At 28.1% G+C, this 18063-nt stretch overlaps 1 protein-coding gene across 6 annotated transcripts; it reads right to left on the reverse strand.

The window, feature by feature from the left end:
• Nucleotides 1-60: 60 nt before the first annotated feature.
• Nucleotides 61-15504, reverse strand: LOC124497728 (neuropeptide FF receptor 2). 6 transcript variants are annotated; one of them, XR_012832400.1, is made up of 5 exons: nt 14548-15504; nt 7150-7504; nt 6647-6868; nt 4878-5501; nt 684-790 (listed from the first exon to the last, which is right to left on the reverse strand). XR_012832400.1 is itself a non-coding variant. In XM_047061404.2 (4 exons), exons 1-4 carry the CDS (start codon nt 14922-14924, stop codon nt 545-547), a joined length of 1203 nt encoding a protein of 400 aa, XP_046917360.2. In that variant the 5' UTR covers nt 14925-15504; the 3' UTR covers nt 61-544. The 6 variants fall into 6 exon arrangements, 5 of the variants coding, with proteins under 5 accessions (XP_046917360.2, XP_075589998.1, XP_075589997.1 ...); XM_047061404.2 differs by lacking the exon at nt 4878-5501 and having other exon boundaries at nt 61-793; XM_075733883.1 differs by lacking the exon at nt 4878-5501 and having other exon boundaries at nt 545-790.
• Nucleotides 15505-18063: the final 2559 nt, after the last annotated feature.

The raw sequence follows: 18063 nt of genomic DNA on the forward strand, positions 1-18063 counted from the left end.
TAAATGGAAAAAATTTTCTGAAAATCCTGTGTCTATGTCTGGTTTTGTTTTTGGTTTCAGGTTTTTTGTTGTTGTTGTTGTTTTGGCTGTTTATTACACGAAAATTATTCGTTTGGTTTGTTGTTGACGTTTTTTTTTTGTTGTTGTTGTTATTGTCAATTGTGATTTGAGATCAGAAAATAAAAAAATTTTTTTTGTTTTGTTTTGTTTTTTAATAATAAAGAAATCTAACGTCTTAAGGGAGGGAAGGAGAAAAATGAAAAGGGTGATGTAAGAATATTCTACATTTACACAAAATCATCATCATTATTATTATGATTTTGTTCAGATGAATGATATTGATGAATGGCCATTTTGGCTGTTGTTGTTGTTGTTGTTGTTTCTGCTGCTGCTGCTGGTGATGATGATGGTAAATGTTGTTGTTGTTGTTGTTGATGATGATCAATACAATGTGATGAAAGATGATGATGATGATTATTATTATTATTATATTGTGGTGGTGTTGCCATCAATATCATTGTTGTAATTGAATGTTGTGTTTGTGTTAATGATATTTCTTCATCATCATTACGGTGGTCATTATCATTATCATTATATGATGATGATGATCAAAATTTGTATTCGATAATCGATTATCATGATCATGATTATGATTTTTATTTATATGTTGATGATGATGATGATGATGATTATGGTGATTTGGATCCAATGTAATTGTTGTGGAATGATAATTTGAATTATTCTTCTGGAATAATCTTGGCCAACAACGACTTAATGTTTTTCCCAAACTCTGCTAAAATGATAATGAAAAACAAACAAACAAACAAACAAAAAAAAGAGTTAACAAAGGAAAAAAAATTCAAGAATCAAACAAACAAATCCAGAGGAAAAAGCCAGAATCAAAAACATCAAGTTTTATGTTGTTTTGATCATTAATCCGGATTAGAGTGATATAATGATTCTTTTTGGGTTTTTTTTTCTATTTTAACCGAGAAACATGAAAAATTCCCATCTGTATTGCTGCTGCTGCTGTTGATTTTTGTTGTTGTTATGTTTTTTTTTGCTAATCATTTTCTGTCATTAAAGAATTTTGATAATTTGTTGTTGGTGTGTGTGTGTGTGTGGATGTGAATGATGATAATTTATAATCTACAAGATTTCCGTTCCCAGGAAATGAATTTTCTCAATATAAAATCCGATCCGATTTCAATTAAAAAATATATATAATTTGTACGAGCTCGCGCGTGTGTTTTTCAAAGCTTTGGAATTTTTTTTTTCGTTTTTTTTTTGGTTAAAGAATTTTTTCTCTTGTTGGATATAAAATAATTCTCATAAGAAAATTTCAACAGAATTTTTTTTCCAGTCTGATCATAAACTTTTTCTTGAGAATTCTTGTGAATGTTTCGCGACTTTTTATTTTTACTGAATGCCCATGAGTGTGGAATATTTGAATCTTTTATTACTTTTATTTTTTTTTGCGGCGAAAAAAAATTGGTAGTTTTTAACGAAATTTAAGTATTTCTTTTGCAATTTTTTTGTCATCATCATCATCATCATCATCATCATTTTTTTGCCATTTGAATCATCATTATGTACAAGTTTATGATGGAAAACTTTATCATTTTCCATTAAAATATATACCATATATTTACATCTGTGTGTGTGTGTGAATGTGAAAAAATTCTTCATGAATATTAACACCCAAACACCCACACACACACACACACACACACACACACACAATTGCTCATCTGAAACAGAATAAATCCATTTCACACTTTTAGCTTAAGGGTAGTTTTTAATATTGAAATTGGATTATGAAGATGAACCAGACACTCACGCAGACAACACATATCAATATACTGTGATTAATTATGGATGCATTGATGGACGTGATTTGTGTATATATTGCTTGTTTGGTTTTATTTTCCGTTTTGTTTTTTGTTTTATTCATTCAACTTTTACAGAAATTTTTTTTTTCTTCTCCTCTTAAAAATGAAAATTGAAACATGAAATTTAAATTGGTGATGGCCACACAACAACAACATCGTAGTGACCACCTGGTGCAACTTTATCGTTCGTTATCAATTTAATAATTCTAGGGGAAATAATTCTCGACAATTCAAATAACCATCATTGAAAATCCGGGAATATTCAATTTTTTTCATCATGAAAAAATATTTTTCATTTTATGATCCGTCTATCAAGGACATTCGATTAGCCGGGCAGCAAAATGAAAAAAATTTTTTTTTAAATTTTAGTTTAAAACACAAATAGATATTCTATAATTATAATCCATTTGGGAACTACGGAATTTGTAACTTGATAACGGCAGTGGTAAAGCAAAAAGTTAAATTTTCTATCCAAGTGATATATAGTAAAAAATAAGCAGCTTGGTTATGGCTAAAATGCACAGAATTTTGTAAATCAATTTTTTTTCTTCCCCTTCCACTCCCCCCACCCAAAAAAATATCAATTCAATCAAATCAATTGATGAAAGGCTAACTTCTTGCCACTCTCAGGTATAAAATTTTTTTTTTATTTTCAAATGTTTTCACTATAAAGCAATTTATTTCGTTTTTTTTACGACTATCATCATCATCATCAACATCAACATCATCAGAATTATTCCTTGGAACTTTGTTACACATAAAAGTCAATTACATGAACAAGCGATCAAAAAAAAAAAAATTCTTCTCCACAAATTCTTTATTTTTCATGAAGAAAAAAAAATTCTTCATGAAAAATTTGTATTCAATTTGAAATTTTTTTTTCTGGTTAACAAAAAAAAAAATTTTCAAATTTCAATTGTATGATGATATTGGTCGTAATAATAAGAAAATCCATCGATCGGATCCATCGATCGGCATATTATTATTATCGTTAGTGAAAAATTTTCATTGACAATGGAAAAAAACCAACCATTCCAATCAAAAAAAAAAAAAAAAAAAAAATTAGAATTAGAATTAGAATTAGAATTTAATTTTCATTCAAAAGAATTCACAATATCCACATAACGGCAGAAAAAACCGACTGTATTTGATGATGATGATTTATGTATGTGTGTGTGTGTGGCGGTGGTGGTGGTGGATTGGAATTTTTTTTTTCTTGTTACCTTAATGATTCTTATTATTATATCAAATTCTTTTGCGCATGAGAATCTGAATTTTTTTTTTTTGTTGCTGTTGTTCACCTATTTTTTTTATGTTACCATTGATATTTTCACATTTAAAAAAAAAAAATATCAAAAGTCATCGAAATGATTGCTTCAAGGAATTTATGGCGATGATGGTGAATCTTAATGATCATTAATAATAATTGGTTCAATAATTTTATGTCCAAAAAAAAAATCAAAAAATCAAAAAAAAAAAATAAATAAATAAATCAAAACCACCGATAATGATGATAGATGAATTTGATTCTCAAATTACAATCGATGATCATAAATATTGATCATCAATTCATTCAACTTTTGATGGTATTTTTTTTTTGGAGAATCAGAAATTGGAATTTTTTTTTATTCATGTTTTTTATCGTTTTTGTGAATAATAACAAATTATTAATCATTTGAATGAACAAAAAAAAAAAAAAAAAAAAAATTCTCGATTCCGATACATTGTATCATATCAGAATCAGGATTTATATGATGAAATTCAGTGACACTTTTTTTCCATTGTGTTTCATTGTTTCTGATTCTGTCTTTTTTTTGTGCACTGTAATTTATCGATGTAATTTACATTACGTTTACATTATTCTTGTCTGTTTTTTTTTTTGGGCGGCAGCCCATTTTTTTTTTGTCATCAAAATTTGGTCGATGAATGAAAATAATTGCATAAACATTGTGAAAATGGTGTGAAATCCCCGGATGAAATGAATGTAAATTATATCGATGAATTTTTGATGAGAAAAAAAAAGACAATGAATGACCAACAACAATCAGATATTTCAATTTGGTCAATTGAATTGAATCAAATTGACACTGGCACACACACACACACATATACAAACAAACACATTAGCAGAATGACTTTGTTTTTTTCCCCTTGGAAAACTTTTCGTTCATCGATATAAAACATCAATTCGTTTATTATCTTTCAAATATCATGATTGTTGCAGCAAACTTCATAATAATCAAGTGAAATAAAAAAAATTTTTTTTATTTCATTTCATTTCATCTTCTTTGATTATTGGTGGTATATATATAAAAAAAAAGAATGAAAACTTTTCCCATTTCCACCCACTCACTCACACCCAAAAAAAAATCAGTTTAAAATCATTGAAAATGGCAATTTTTAAGCAATAGAGTAAGCCATAAAAGTCAGAGATCAGAAATTGATTCTGTTTGTTAAAAAAAAAATAAAAATATTTCCACTACCATCACATATCATATGATGATGATGATGATTGTTTTTGTTTCCAATTTCACATCATATTACCACTACGTTTTAATTGCAAACTTATTTCATTGATTATTAAGTGGGCGGATATGTGTGTGTGTGTGTGGGGGGGGGTGGGGTGTGGGATTGTGTTGGTGGAAAAATTTCAAATTTTTCAAATTGGAAAAGACTTTGGTGAAGCATACTTTTCAGGATTCATTTTGTGTTATAATGGAATTTTTTTTTTGTTGTTGCTGCTTTTGTAAAATGACACAAATATTTAAATTCATTCGAAATGATTATCATCAACACCATCATCATTTTTTATTGTCATTGAAAAAGAGAAAAAGATGGAATTTCAGGTTCTTTTTTTTGCAATTCTAATTTTCATTTGTAATGAATTTTTTTTTCTTTTTCTTTTTCGTTTCGTTTTTTTTTATGTTGCATCTCAGCTTCAACATTCCAAATGTGAATTGATAATGGTGAAATGGTGACAACTACCTACAAATCTATTTTATATCATTATCATGATAATGATGATGATGATTTGGTAATAATTTTTCCTGGTTTTCCAATGAAATTCATTCATTCATTTATTCATTCATTCATTCATTTTTTCCTGGGATCATTTTCATTCATTCAATGAGTGGAAAATGGGAAAATAGATGTATGGAAATATTCATTAATAATGTCATTTACGGATAAATCTTCATCGGTATTTTGTTTTTTCCCAAAAATTCCGCATTTTTTTTTTGTTTGTACATTCAACATGACCAGACAAAAAAACAATTTTCACCAAAAAAAAAACTGTTTTTTTTGTTTGTTTTTTTTTCGTTTTCTGCCATTGCCATTTTCAATATAATCAAACGATTAGACGATTGTATTTGTTTTTGTTGCTGTTGTTGTTGTTGTTGTTGCTGTTGGTGTTGAAAATTTGACAGGTGATGAATAGAATTTATGATTATCATTTCCATTGAATTGTTTGATTGTATTTGTTGTCGTATTTTTTTTCTTCTTATTCTTCTTATTCGCTGTTGCTATTGCCATCGTCATCGCTGATGTCGTCGTCGTCGTCGTTGTTGTTGTTGTTGTTGTCGATTGTGATGATGATAGGAATAGGAACCACTATTTTTTTTTTCGTTCGTTTGTTTTTTATTTTCAATTATTTTTTTCAATTTTCATTTCGTTTCATTGAGTATAAAGAAAAAAAAAGAAAAAAAAAGAAATAGATAGATAGTGAGGATCATCATCAACAACAACAACAATAACAACAACAACAACAACAACAACAAAAATGAGAAGAAAATCGATAGTTGATGATTTAATAGAACAAAAGACAGGGGGAGAAAGAGAGAAAGAAAGAAAACAAAAACAATGTCTTTTCACAAAGAATCTACAATTCTGTTTAGTTTTTTTTTGTCTAGAATTTTTTTTTTCAATTGATTGTCATTATCAACACCACACCATTTATCCGTAATAGATAAATGTGATGTGTTCTGCATTTTTTATTGCATGCAATGTCACAATGGGATATTTTTTTTTTCATTTGTTCGTCACATCATTTTTGTCAACATTGGTGGTAGCAGCAGCAGCAGCAGAAAAAAAAGAGAAAAAGCAAAATGATGCAAAAAAGCCAAAAGCAAAATATTAAAAATAAATAAATAAATCGAGTGTAAATCAACCAAAGAATCGGAAAAAAATCACTTATACAAGTCTATTATCAATCGCAAAAAACACTCATACACACACGCACACGTGAACACAGCTGTTGAGTATTTTTTTTTTATTTTTTATTTTTTTTTTTTTTTGTTTCCGGATTATGATCATGATCATCATCATATCAATAACAAAATATTAAACAAACAAACAAACAGACAAACAGAAAAAAACGTATCTTTGAACAATGAATCGATACAATTGAATATGAAAAATGACGAATAGTGAATAATAAGTAATAAAAGGTCACAAGGTCAGAATTATTCAAGAATTGTTTTTATTTACAAGAACAAAAAAAAAACAAAATAAGGAATTAAAACTAGCTGGAAAAAAGCAGCAACAACAACAGCAGCAGTGACAATTGATAATCATATTTGTCATTCAGATATCATTATTATCAACCAATGGAATAAAGAATTGAATTAGATAATTGGTTTTTCTTTCATTCATTCATTCATTCATTCGATTGTTGATGTCAAACATTAAGAATAATAAGAAATAAGAATAAGAATAAAAAATGAGAAGAGAGTGAAAAGAAAAAATTGGATACATACCCGAAAATTTCCGCTCATAAAACAATATACAAATGGATTGACAAATGAATGTGCCATGGCTAACCAATGGCAAACAAAATATGATCCAACATAAAGATAATATGAGAATGTTGTCTTTTGATTCTGTATGGTTGGATGAAACCAAACTAATAATTGAAATAGATGTATGGGAAACCAACACATGGCAAATAATACGACTATTGTGACCAACATTTTGATTACCTAAAAAAAAGAATCGAATGGAAAAAGAATCGAATAGAAAAAAATAATAATAAGCAATGATGACATGGATGTGGATTTTCTATATAGAATAAATGTCAATAAATTAATCATCATAGAATAATTGAATTGATTTTCCATATATTCAATCACAGAATCAATCACTAATCTCATTTCATAATCACAGAATATCTATCTGTCAATGTTGATTACAATGTTTTTCGACACTGACCATGATTTTGTCATTTTTTTTTTTGGAAATTTTTTCATTTTATTTCACATACCTTTATTTTTTTATTCACACAATATTTATCTCGATTTTGATCCGGATTACCAGGTACGGTTGTATTACGTATAAGATGTATACATATTCTTGCATAAACAAATATTAATGCCATAATTGGTAAAAAAAATGTGAACAAAAATATGAATATAGTATAAATACGGCCACCATCATTACTGAATTGTTCACGACAATCATCATAATTTTCACCACGATATTGAAATGATTCTATACGTGAATAGAATAATAATGGTGATGCAATTGATGCACCGAATAACCAAATGGAAAATATTGTCGTTATTTTATGTCTTTTCAGCCATAACATTGAACGAAATGGATAAATAATGGCAAAAAATCTGTAAAAAACAAAAAAAAAATTGAAATTGAAAAAAATTTCATTTCATTTCACATTCATTCATCAGGTGCATTTCAAATTGTTCGACATTTTATAGTTTTGTAGATTATGTTTTTATCGCTGAATAATTCTTGGATTAAATTCTGTTTTTTTTTCGTTTGTTACACTTCAATGGAATTATAACCGATATAAGATTGAAATAAGAATTTTTTTTTTGGCGACAAAAAAAAAGATTTCATTTTCCAGATTTCTTGGAATTATTTGTTTTTTTTTTGTTTGACATTTGATTTTATTTTTTTTTCTGCCACATTTCTTTCGTTTCCAATCGATTGACAAGAAACACTTTTATTTTTTCTTTTTCACTTGAAATCAACATTTGAATTTCAAACGAAAAAAGAGAAAAAAATTTCACACCTAAAAAAAAGTAAACTTTCCGTTCGTTCGAATTCTTTTCTCGATAACATTTGAATACACACACACACATATTGACAATTTGTTGTTGTTGTTGTTGTTGTTGCTTTTTTTTCCTGTCAATTTCGCAATAAAATGACCAAAAATGATTATGATAATAGGAAAAGAACACCCGAAAAAAAATGGAAATGAAATGAAATCAAAATGGTGATATTGAGATGTTTGTGTGTGTGTGCGAAACATCACCATCAGAATCATATTTTGTTTGGTATGTCTTTTTTTTTCTTCACCATGAATGAAAAAAAATGTAACAACAACAACAACTCACCCACACTGAATTTATTCGACAAGAATTGGTGAGAGAGAAGAAAAAAAATGTTTTTTTAACCATGATAACGACAACAAACACAACGTATTCCAGAATGACAACTACTACTACTACTACCATTACATAACTGAATGTGTTTTAAACAAGAAAAATTTTGACAAATTTATTAGAAGGAGAATAGTCATCATATATATATTTTGAGTGGAATTCAGATGAACAAAAAAAAAACAAACTTGAAATAATTTTCTTTCATTCAATTTTTAATGATTAATGAATGATAAAATCAATGAAATTGATTCAAATTGACAACAACAATAATAGACCATGATGATGATGATCAATATAATAATCATGTACAGGATATTGAGATAGTCCAGGTAAAACAAACACAACAACAACAACAAGATGCATATGGATAAATGGATTATTCATGTCCATCATCATCAGAATTTATTTGTGTTGAATGCAATTGTATCTCATTATTATCATCATCATCACTTTGTATCTATGTATTGTCAATAATATTTATGATGATGATGATGATCCAAGAAACAAAATTGATGAATCGATTTTCAGAATTGGATAGCAACAACAACCGCAACAAAAAAAAAAAAAAAAAATTTGCCGTCATCGTGTGTATCTAATTTCAGTCGACGTTTCTCTCTCAGTTTTTTTTTTCGTTGTCAATGTTTATATCATCCACACAATCTAACCATACATACTGCCATTTTGTATATTTAGGTCGATTGATGATGATCATCATATCTCTATTTTTTTTATGGCTTCATTTCACACATTTAAAGTGTGAGTAATAAATGAAATGATTATGATGATGATGAAGATAGAGGAATTTGTTAGTTTCTCTCTCAGCAATAATAATAATAAAAATAAAAAAAAAATGAAAGATTTTTTCATCGATTGCTTCAGATGATGGTGTTTGATGGCCAACATCGATATAATCGATTATCAAAATCAATATCAAAAATCATCATCCGCTTCATCGGCATATCATACACATGATAAAAAAAACAACTGGATTCCAGAAAAAGAAAACATTTACTTTGTGTCTATGTGTGCGAGAATCGAGAATTTTTTTCTTTTTTTTGCATGAATTTGGCAACAGTACAACAGAATAAAACACATTTTTTGACAATGATAACAGAGAGAGAGAGAGAGAGAGAGAGAGAGAGAGAGAGATATTTATAATGTAACAATTACCGTATATTATTAATGAACACCAACAACAACAACAAAAAAAAAACGAGTAAATCAACGTCATCATCATCATCATCAATTTTAATCCAGTAAAATAATATAATATAATACCAATGACACACAGAATCAAAGAGTTGTATATTATATTCCGTTTCATTTCAAAAAAAAAAAAAAAAAAAATTTTACTTTCGCCACCATACACATGAATAAACAAACACACAACACACACATTGGTCATGATCATTTAAAATGTAATGATCATGACACCAATAACCGGCTTTTCTTTCATTTTATTTCATTAGAAATTAAAACAGATGTGGAATCCGGTGGAAATTATAAACGGCTGTTTGACAAAAACGAAACGAAAATGATGCCGTATAATGATTAACCATATTATAAATGAAATGAATGAATGACACACACATATGCATGGATGACATAATTTACAGTTTAGAAAACACAAAAAAAAAATCTTTTCATCATTCACTACGGTTTATTACTGAAAGTTGTCATTATTATTTTCAATGTAATATTCAATTTGTGTCGATATTGTGTTTCTTGATTTTCTTCGTTGTTGTTTTTATTTTTTTTTTTTCATTTTGATCATCATGGAAAAAAATCTTGTTGTTGTTGTACTTGTTGTTGTTGTTGTCGTTGTTGTTGTTGTTGTTGTACATTAATCAGACAACAGCTGAAACAAATCTAAGAATCAAGAGAAAAATTGATGAACAAAAAAAAATCGAATGAAATCTTCACCAAACGCCCATCAGACAAATTTTCATCATCATCATCATCATCACCAAATACAAAATGAATGAATGATTTTATTCAATCTGTTACCGATATCAATGGCTAACAATAACAAATACAAGAAAAATAATTGAATCCGGAAGGCGGTGATAATTATACTGTCATGATGATCATGATGATCATGATGATGGAAAAAAACCAAAAAACCAAAAAACCAGAAATCCTACCCTACTTTAATCATCTAAATGTCAAGAGAAATACCAAAAAAAAAAAAAAAAATTCTCAAGAAGAAAACAAAAAGAGAAATATATTTATTCACTCAAACTGGAATCGATTTAATTCTAGATTCTTTTTTTTTCACCGTATGAAGAATTTCCGCTCATAGACACATATATCCACAGTTCTGAACTTAACAGTGTCCATAAATTTATGCTAAATTGATTGTCAATAAGAGCGATATAATCGATGGTTTTATTTTGTTCATAAATTCATCATCATCATTTGATGATGATCAAGATGATGATGACATTGTTTGAAATCAATGAGGCATGATGGAAACAAAACAAAACGAAAAAAAAAAATTGATGAGCCAACAAATATCCAAACGAGAAAAAAAATGCAATTGCTAAAATGTATTTGGAATTAGCGAAACGAAACAAAAAAAAAATTCGATACAGAATTGTTGGTGTTGGTGGTGATGGTGGTGGTGGTCCAATAAATAGAATGAATTTTTTCTTTCTATTTTCGTCCCACTTTTACTCTCTCTCTCTCTCTCTCTATCTCACTAAAGAAATTCTTACAGAATCTTCTTCAAAGAAAAAAAAATTCTACATCAAATCAAGCAGCATCATCAACGACAACAACAACAACATGGATATTTGATCTGATTATTATTATTGTTGTTGTTGTTGTTATTGTTTTTTTTTCGCTACTCCTGTACAAATCATTTCAGATTTCTAGGCAACACAATACACACACACACACACACTTCAACTACTAGAACGTAAAGTGTTCATTGGAAAAAAAGCTTTAGATTCTGCATACAATGGACACGGTTCAATGATGAAGATTTTTTTTTTGGCCGTTTTGTCTTGTCTTGATGTTTTGTGTACTTTTTTTCTTATCATTTTTTTGTTGTTGTTGCTGTTCGTTCGTTCACCATAAACACATTGATGATGAATTCATATTAATTGGAATCATCGACAAGTAAAAAAAAAATTTTTTTTTGTCATCTAAAAGTTTTTAATCAGTATTCATTCTTGTTGCTTTTTTTTGGTCAGAATAAAAAAAAGCAGATTATCAAACTTGAAAGAATATAAAATTTTCATTGATTTTCAATTCAATTTTATATCCATGTTTCATGTAAAATGAATTTGATGAATGTTCTAATAATTCAATTTTAATTGAATTTCATTTTTTTTTTTTGGCTGTTGTATTATAAATCCACACAATATAAAAATCAAACAAGTTTTTTCCATAAACAATTCGATCGTCATATAAATGAATGAACAATCAATCAATCAATAATTGACATTGAATAATTCAATTACTGGCCATTGTCCATGTTGATCTTTATTGTATTGATATTGATCGTTTCGATTTCAATCATTACCACTATAAATATGAAAGATATTCTATTCTGTTGTATGGCAAACAACAGAAAAAAACAACAACAACAACAACAATCAGACAATATGATGATGAATAATAATGAAAAATCAAATAGTGATAAAACAAAGAATAAAAAACGAAAAAAACGTAAAAAGAAAAAACGAAAAGGTAAAAGTAAAACAAGCGATAAAAATAGTCAATTTTCACGATTCAAACCATCAAGAGCATCAACAGCATCAACAACATCCACATCATCATCATCATCATCAGCTGCATTTCGACGAACAAAAATGGCAAAAACAACAACAACAACATCAACATCAACATCAATGATGCCGACAATTAAAGGTAAAAAAATGTCCACATCTAGAACTGCACGAACTTCAATGACAATGGCAAATACTAGTCCTAAAAATAAGGTGGCAATTAGTACACCATTTCAAGATTTAACCCATGTATTACGTGAAGTTTTATCGGAATCAGGAAAACCGATATCACCATCAAGATCAGCATCGGGTTCGGATAATAATTTTAAACATAGAAAAACACAAAGACAACGTAAAATACAGGAAATTGTTGAACAAATAACAAAAAAAGATCCCACTACTACCGATATTGATATTGAGAATGTTGTTGTTGTTGTTAATGATGGTATAATGACAAAAAAATCCATCCAACAACAACAACAACCTTTTAACAACAATGAAAAACAACAACAACAAACAGAATTGCAACAAAAAATGATAAAAACCGTTATTATTAGTGATCCATTTATATCGAAACAACAGCGAATGATAACCGATAAAAATACGACAAATGAAGATGATGGTGGTGGTGGTGGTGGCCAAAATAATAATAATGTAGATGTTTTATTTTCACCATCGGCCATTGAAATGTTGGTAGAAATGAAACAACTTTTGATTGAACAGCTTCAACAGCAACGAAATCAAGAACAGCAACAACAACAACAACAACAACAACAACCAAAATATCAAAATCAACATGGCAAATACAAATCATATACATCGAAATCATATTAATAAATAAAAATAAATACTATACCTACTACACACACCCACACACGTACATTGATGAATTTTGATTCTTTTAATATATATATAACAAAATTCATAATTCTTTCAAAATATAGTAGAATTATTTCCAAATGAATGCGTGTTAACCTAATTATTCTGATTGGCTTTTCATAGCAAAAAAAAAAATGCAAGCAAAAGAAACAAATAGAAATGATTGGGGGGAAGAGATAGGTTATCGAGATGATATAGATGTGGAAAGTCTTTTGGGCAAATTTTTGTTAAATAATAACATTATGAGTCAAATGTTTTTGTGTTGTTGTTGTTGTTGTTGTTGTTGTTGATGACTTATAAAAATTCCTACAGCTATTTTTTGATTGGAAAAAAATGAAACAAAACAGACAAAAAATGAATGTGTGTGTGTGTGTTTGGTGTTGTGGACAAAAGTAAAAAACATTGGAATTTTTATTTTTTTTTTTTTTGCAAAAATTTTATTCCCAAATACATTAAGAGGTTTACTGTGAATTTATAGAAATATTTTAATTCTATATTCCGATTCAGAATAACGGATATTCTGTTTGTTTGAATGTATTTTTTTTTCATTCATCAATATATAATAATAATGATCTATCTGCATTTCTAATCCAATGTTTTGCATCAACATTTGGCTCATTTTCTTCAAAATTCATAAACAATTCAAAGAATTTGTCAACAACAACAACAACAACAAAATTCTTGGAAAAATGAAATTCTAACAAAACAAAACAAAATGGCGATTTATCAATGGACGAAAAAAAAACATGATCATGAATACAATTTGTGTGTGAAAAATAATATATTGCTGTTTGTTTGTATATACGTAAATGATATATTTTCATTCACAAAATTCATTTTGATAAACATTTTCTTAATACACAGAGCATAGCATCATAATCAGTGAACTTGATTGAATATTTGAATTATTCAATATATGCGAATATTGAATAAATGAATGAATATAGTGGCAGTAAAATAAAAAAAAAACATTAAGAATTTGGGCATCAAATTTATTTTGATTCTGTAAATAAATAATGACGATGGTGGTGGTGGTGGTGGTAGTAGAGAAAAAAAAGAATAAGAATTTCATCAATTAAAAATGAGAATATTCATTAGCATGAATCAGGAGAAAACAGCAAAAAAAAAATAAATAATAATTGGCAACCATCATCATCATTAGTAATGATAATCCAAAATCAAAATGAAGGATTTTTTTATTTTCAATTTTTTTTTCGTCATATCAAATCTGAAAATAATAACGAATAAGCAGCAGCAGCAATAGAATCAACAAACAAACAGATTAATTAGCATAAATAGTAATGGAAATTGATTTTGTGATTTTTGATTTCCATCATCATCATTTATATTATTATTATTGCTGTTTACCATTACAATTACGATTACAATTCGATTCTGATGATCAAATCAAGTGGATGAGAATATAGAATTTGATTCTCTCATTCTTTCTTTCTTTCTTTCTTTCTTTTTTTGAATGACTCTCATTGATACTGATGATGATGATGATACTAGACTGAATCTCACTATATGTAAAAGTAAATCAAAATGGATTCTATCTCAAGAGATGTTTGTTTGTGTGTGTTTGTGTGTCTAAATGCATTTACAATATATAAATAAATAATCAATCAATAAACACACACATACCGATCAATACCAATGATTGTCAATGTCCAAATTGATACGGAAACAGCGGTCACTTGAAAAAATGGTATGATTGGACATAAAAAATGTGGAAATATCCATCTACCTAGCATATAATTTGTATATGTGAATGGTATACAAAATAATGCCATCGTTATATCCGATATTGATAGATTGAGCAAAAATTTCCATAATTCAGTGGACACTTGTTCATTACGTAATAATATGATGATTGTTAATGCATTACTGCCCAATGAAATGAATGCCGTTGTTGAATAGATCATAATCAATATTATTTGCCATGGATAGAATGGTAATGCTTCTAATTGTGGTTCATTATAATATGTATGTGATGAATTCATTAATTTTATTGGATCCATGATGATGATGATGATGACAATGATGAATTTTTGGATAGAATCGAAATTATTTTTTTTTTTTTTTGGAATCACGTAATACACCAAAAAAAAATCGGGATAATGAAAATTTGATTTTTCACAAATCAAATTTCTGTTCGTGTGTGTGTGCGTGTGCGTGTGTGTGTGAGTTTCAATGTTTGTTGTTGAAAATTAGGCAAAAAAAAATTTTTTGTAAAATGGCATCAGCAGTGAAAATATTTCACACTTTTTTTTGTCGTTATTTCGTTTATTCTGCACTTACACATTGACAAAATTACATCAAAACACACTACAGACAAACACACACACACACACACACACACACACACACAAACACACGCCAAAATGTTATAATTGAAACTTTTTTTTTTGTTCTGATGAAGCCGGTTATATTAAAATGAAATGAAAAGTTACGTTCTAAACAATCAAATTCGCACACATACACACACACACACGGTTGTTTGCTTGGCAAAAAAAAAAAAAAAAAATTTTTTCTTCTTCACATGGTTGTAGGGTTTTTCCTTTGAATCACAGGCAGAAAACTATTATGATGATTTGAACTTGTCAATCACACACACATACACAAACACACACACACAAACATACCGATGTAATTAAATAAACAAAACAAACGAATGATGAAAAGAAAAGAAAAAAAAAGTTTTTATTTTTGATTTGCCAACACTGAATATATTGATAATTTAAAGATGTGTTTGTGTGGGTTTTTGTGGTTGATTCAATAAATAGAAAAAAAAATTCGATAATCAATCAATTCGATGATGATTGAATTTGGGCAAAAGTAATCAAAGAAAAAAGAAAAAAAACCGAGAAATTACAATTGATGATGTGATGAAAGAAAAACAAACGGCAATTGTAGAAAAAAAAATCGACACAGATTCATTTTCAATCATTCAACAATTGCAAGACGAATATATGAAAAAAAAATCGAAACAATTGTAATATTCCACAATGAATTATAAATGATTGAATCAATACAATACATACACATCCGAATACACAAACACACAAATTGAGAATTTATAGAAATGAATTTCATTTCTATCCAGTGTGTGTGTGTGTGTAGATTTTATTAGATCCAAGCTGAAAATATGGGAAGAAAAATAAACAAAAAAAAAATTCTTTTTTTTTGGATTTTTAATCAATCAAAATAAACACTGGATTCTAAGAAAAGACAACCAAAAAAAAAAAAAAAAAAACATTGGAAATATTGATTTTTCTCTATGTTCTCTGTGGGATGATGAAATATTTGGAATAATTTTTTTTTCCTATTTATTCGCACTCAAATTCACAGCTTGAAGTAAAAAAAAAATTTTTTACATAGCGATGATGCTGATGATGATGATGATTGTAATCAATCAATCGATGAATCGAGCAAGCGATCGATTGATTGATTGATTGATTGAATGATGATGATGATGATGATGAAACTGACAACAGAAATAACGATGATTAAATTATTTGCCACAAACAGAAAAAAACACACACAAAAAAATTGTGAATTGATGATGATGATGATTAGATTTACAACGATATTTCCGTAATTCCAAAAAATAAAAAAAAATGAAAATTCACAGGAATTTGAATTTCGGATGATAGTTGTTGTTGTTGTTGTTCAATAAGTGATTCTATCCAAATTGGTAGCCAAACATATACTGATCGGTAAGAAAAGAATCATTTTGTTCTTCTTTTCATTTTTTTTTCAAATACCGAATGATGTGCACAAATGGAGAATGCGCTTATCACACCACCACCGCCACCACCACCAATATATTCTACAAGTATACACATAGTATATACTGATATACAACAGTGATATCTCGGTTAACAAATAATAATAAAAAAAAAATCCAATAATCCATTGCAGGCCATTCACAATAAACAATAATCGTTAACATCGTATACACATGCGTCCAAACGAATCATTATCATTCTTTATATCAAGAATTTGATTCCAAAAGCGGAAACAGAATCATTATCATTGAAAATAAACAATCAAAAAAAAAAAATCAAAAATTATCGTTTCCAGGTGTTAAAATATTCATCATCATCATCATCATTATTGCAACATCAACAAATGGTAATATTTTCACAATGATATCGTCGGTAATTTTAAATTCAAGACAAAAAAAAACGGAAAAATCACCATTGCATCATCGTATTTTTATCGTTCGTCATCGTTTTCGCAAACAAAATTCTTAATGTTTCGTTATATTTAAATTTCTTTCTCTCTCTTTCTCTATCTATCTAGTTTTTCCCTTGTGTGTGTGTGTGTGTGTGCGAAATGGAAAATTTATTTCAATTTTCTTTCTTTCTTTCTTTCTTACTATTTTTTTGCTCATTATTTTTATACGTTTTGGCAAACTTTGTTTTGGCCAAAACCGTTATGTTGATGTTTTTTTTTCATTTCTTCTTCTTCTTGTTCCATATGGATTCATTTCATTCGCAAATAAACACACACACATCATGTACATCATCATGTGGATGAATGAAATCAGCATCAATGGCTTTTGAGAAAATTGATAATTTTCCACCCACACACACCCACCTACTTATTCACTCATATTCTATTCTATTCTTTTGCAAATGAATGTTGAAATGCTTATTATACACGCACACAACGACGACAACAACAACAACAACAACGACAACATTTTCTCATCATCATCATAATAATAATAATCATTATTCTGTGTGTGTGTGTGTGTGTTTATTACCACCCAAAGAATATATTCGTGTTTGTGTGTTTAAAACTTTTTTTTTTCTTCTTCTTCTTCTTCTTCTTCATTATTTCAATGATTTTTGATGTTGCATCAACAGCAAAAATAAGAAAAAAAGAAAGAAAAACTATTTGGTAAGAATAATTCCATCTTGACAACAACAACAACAACAACAACAACAACAACAACAACAACGAGAACGACAACAACAATAACAACTACTGATAAATATATAGAGAGAATATGTTCATTCAACAGCAATAAACAAAAATTCAATGACAAAAAAAAAAAAAAATTCCAACCAAAGTCAATAAAAGAAATAAATAAAAAAAAAAATTTCAAAATGCCAAAAATCGATTCATTGAATTCATTCAGAGCTAGAA

Source organism: Dermatophagoides farinae, chromosome 9 (assembly GCF_024713945.1).
Source record: "Dermatophagoides farinae isolate YC_2012a chromosome 9, ASM2471394v1, whole genome shotgun sequence".
Classification (NCBI taxonomy): domain Eukaryota; kingdom Metazoa; phylum Arthropoda; class Arachnida; order Sarcoptiformes; family Pyroglyphidae; genus Dermatophagoides; species Dermatophagoides farinae.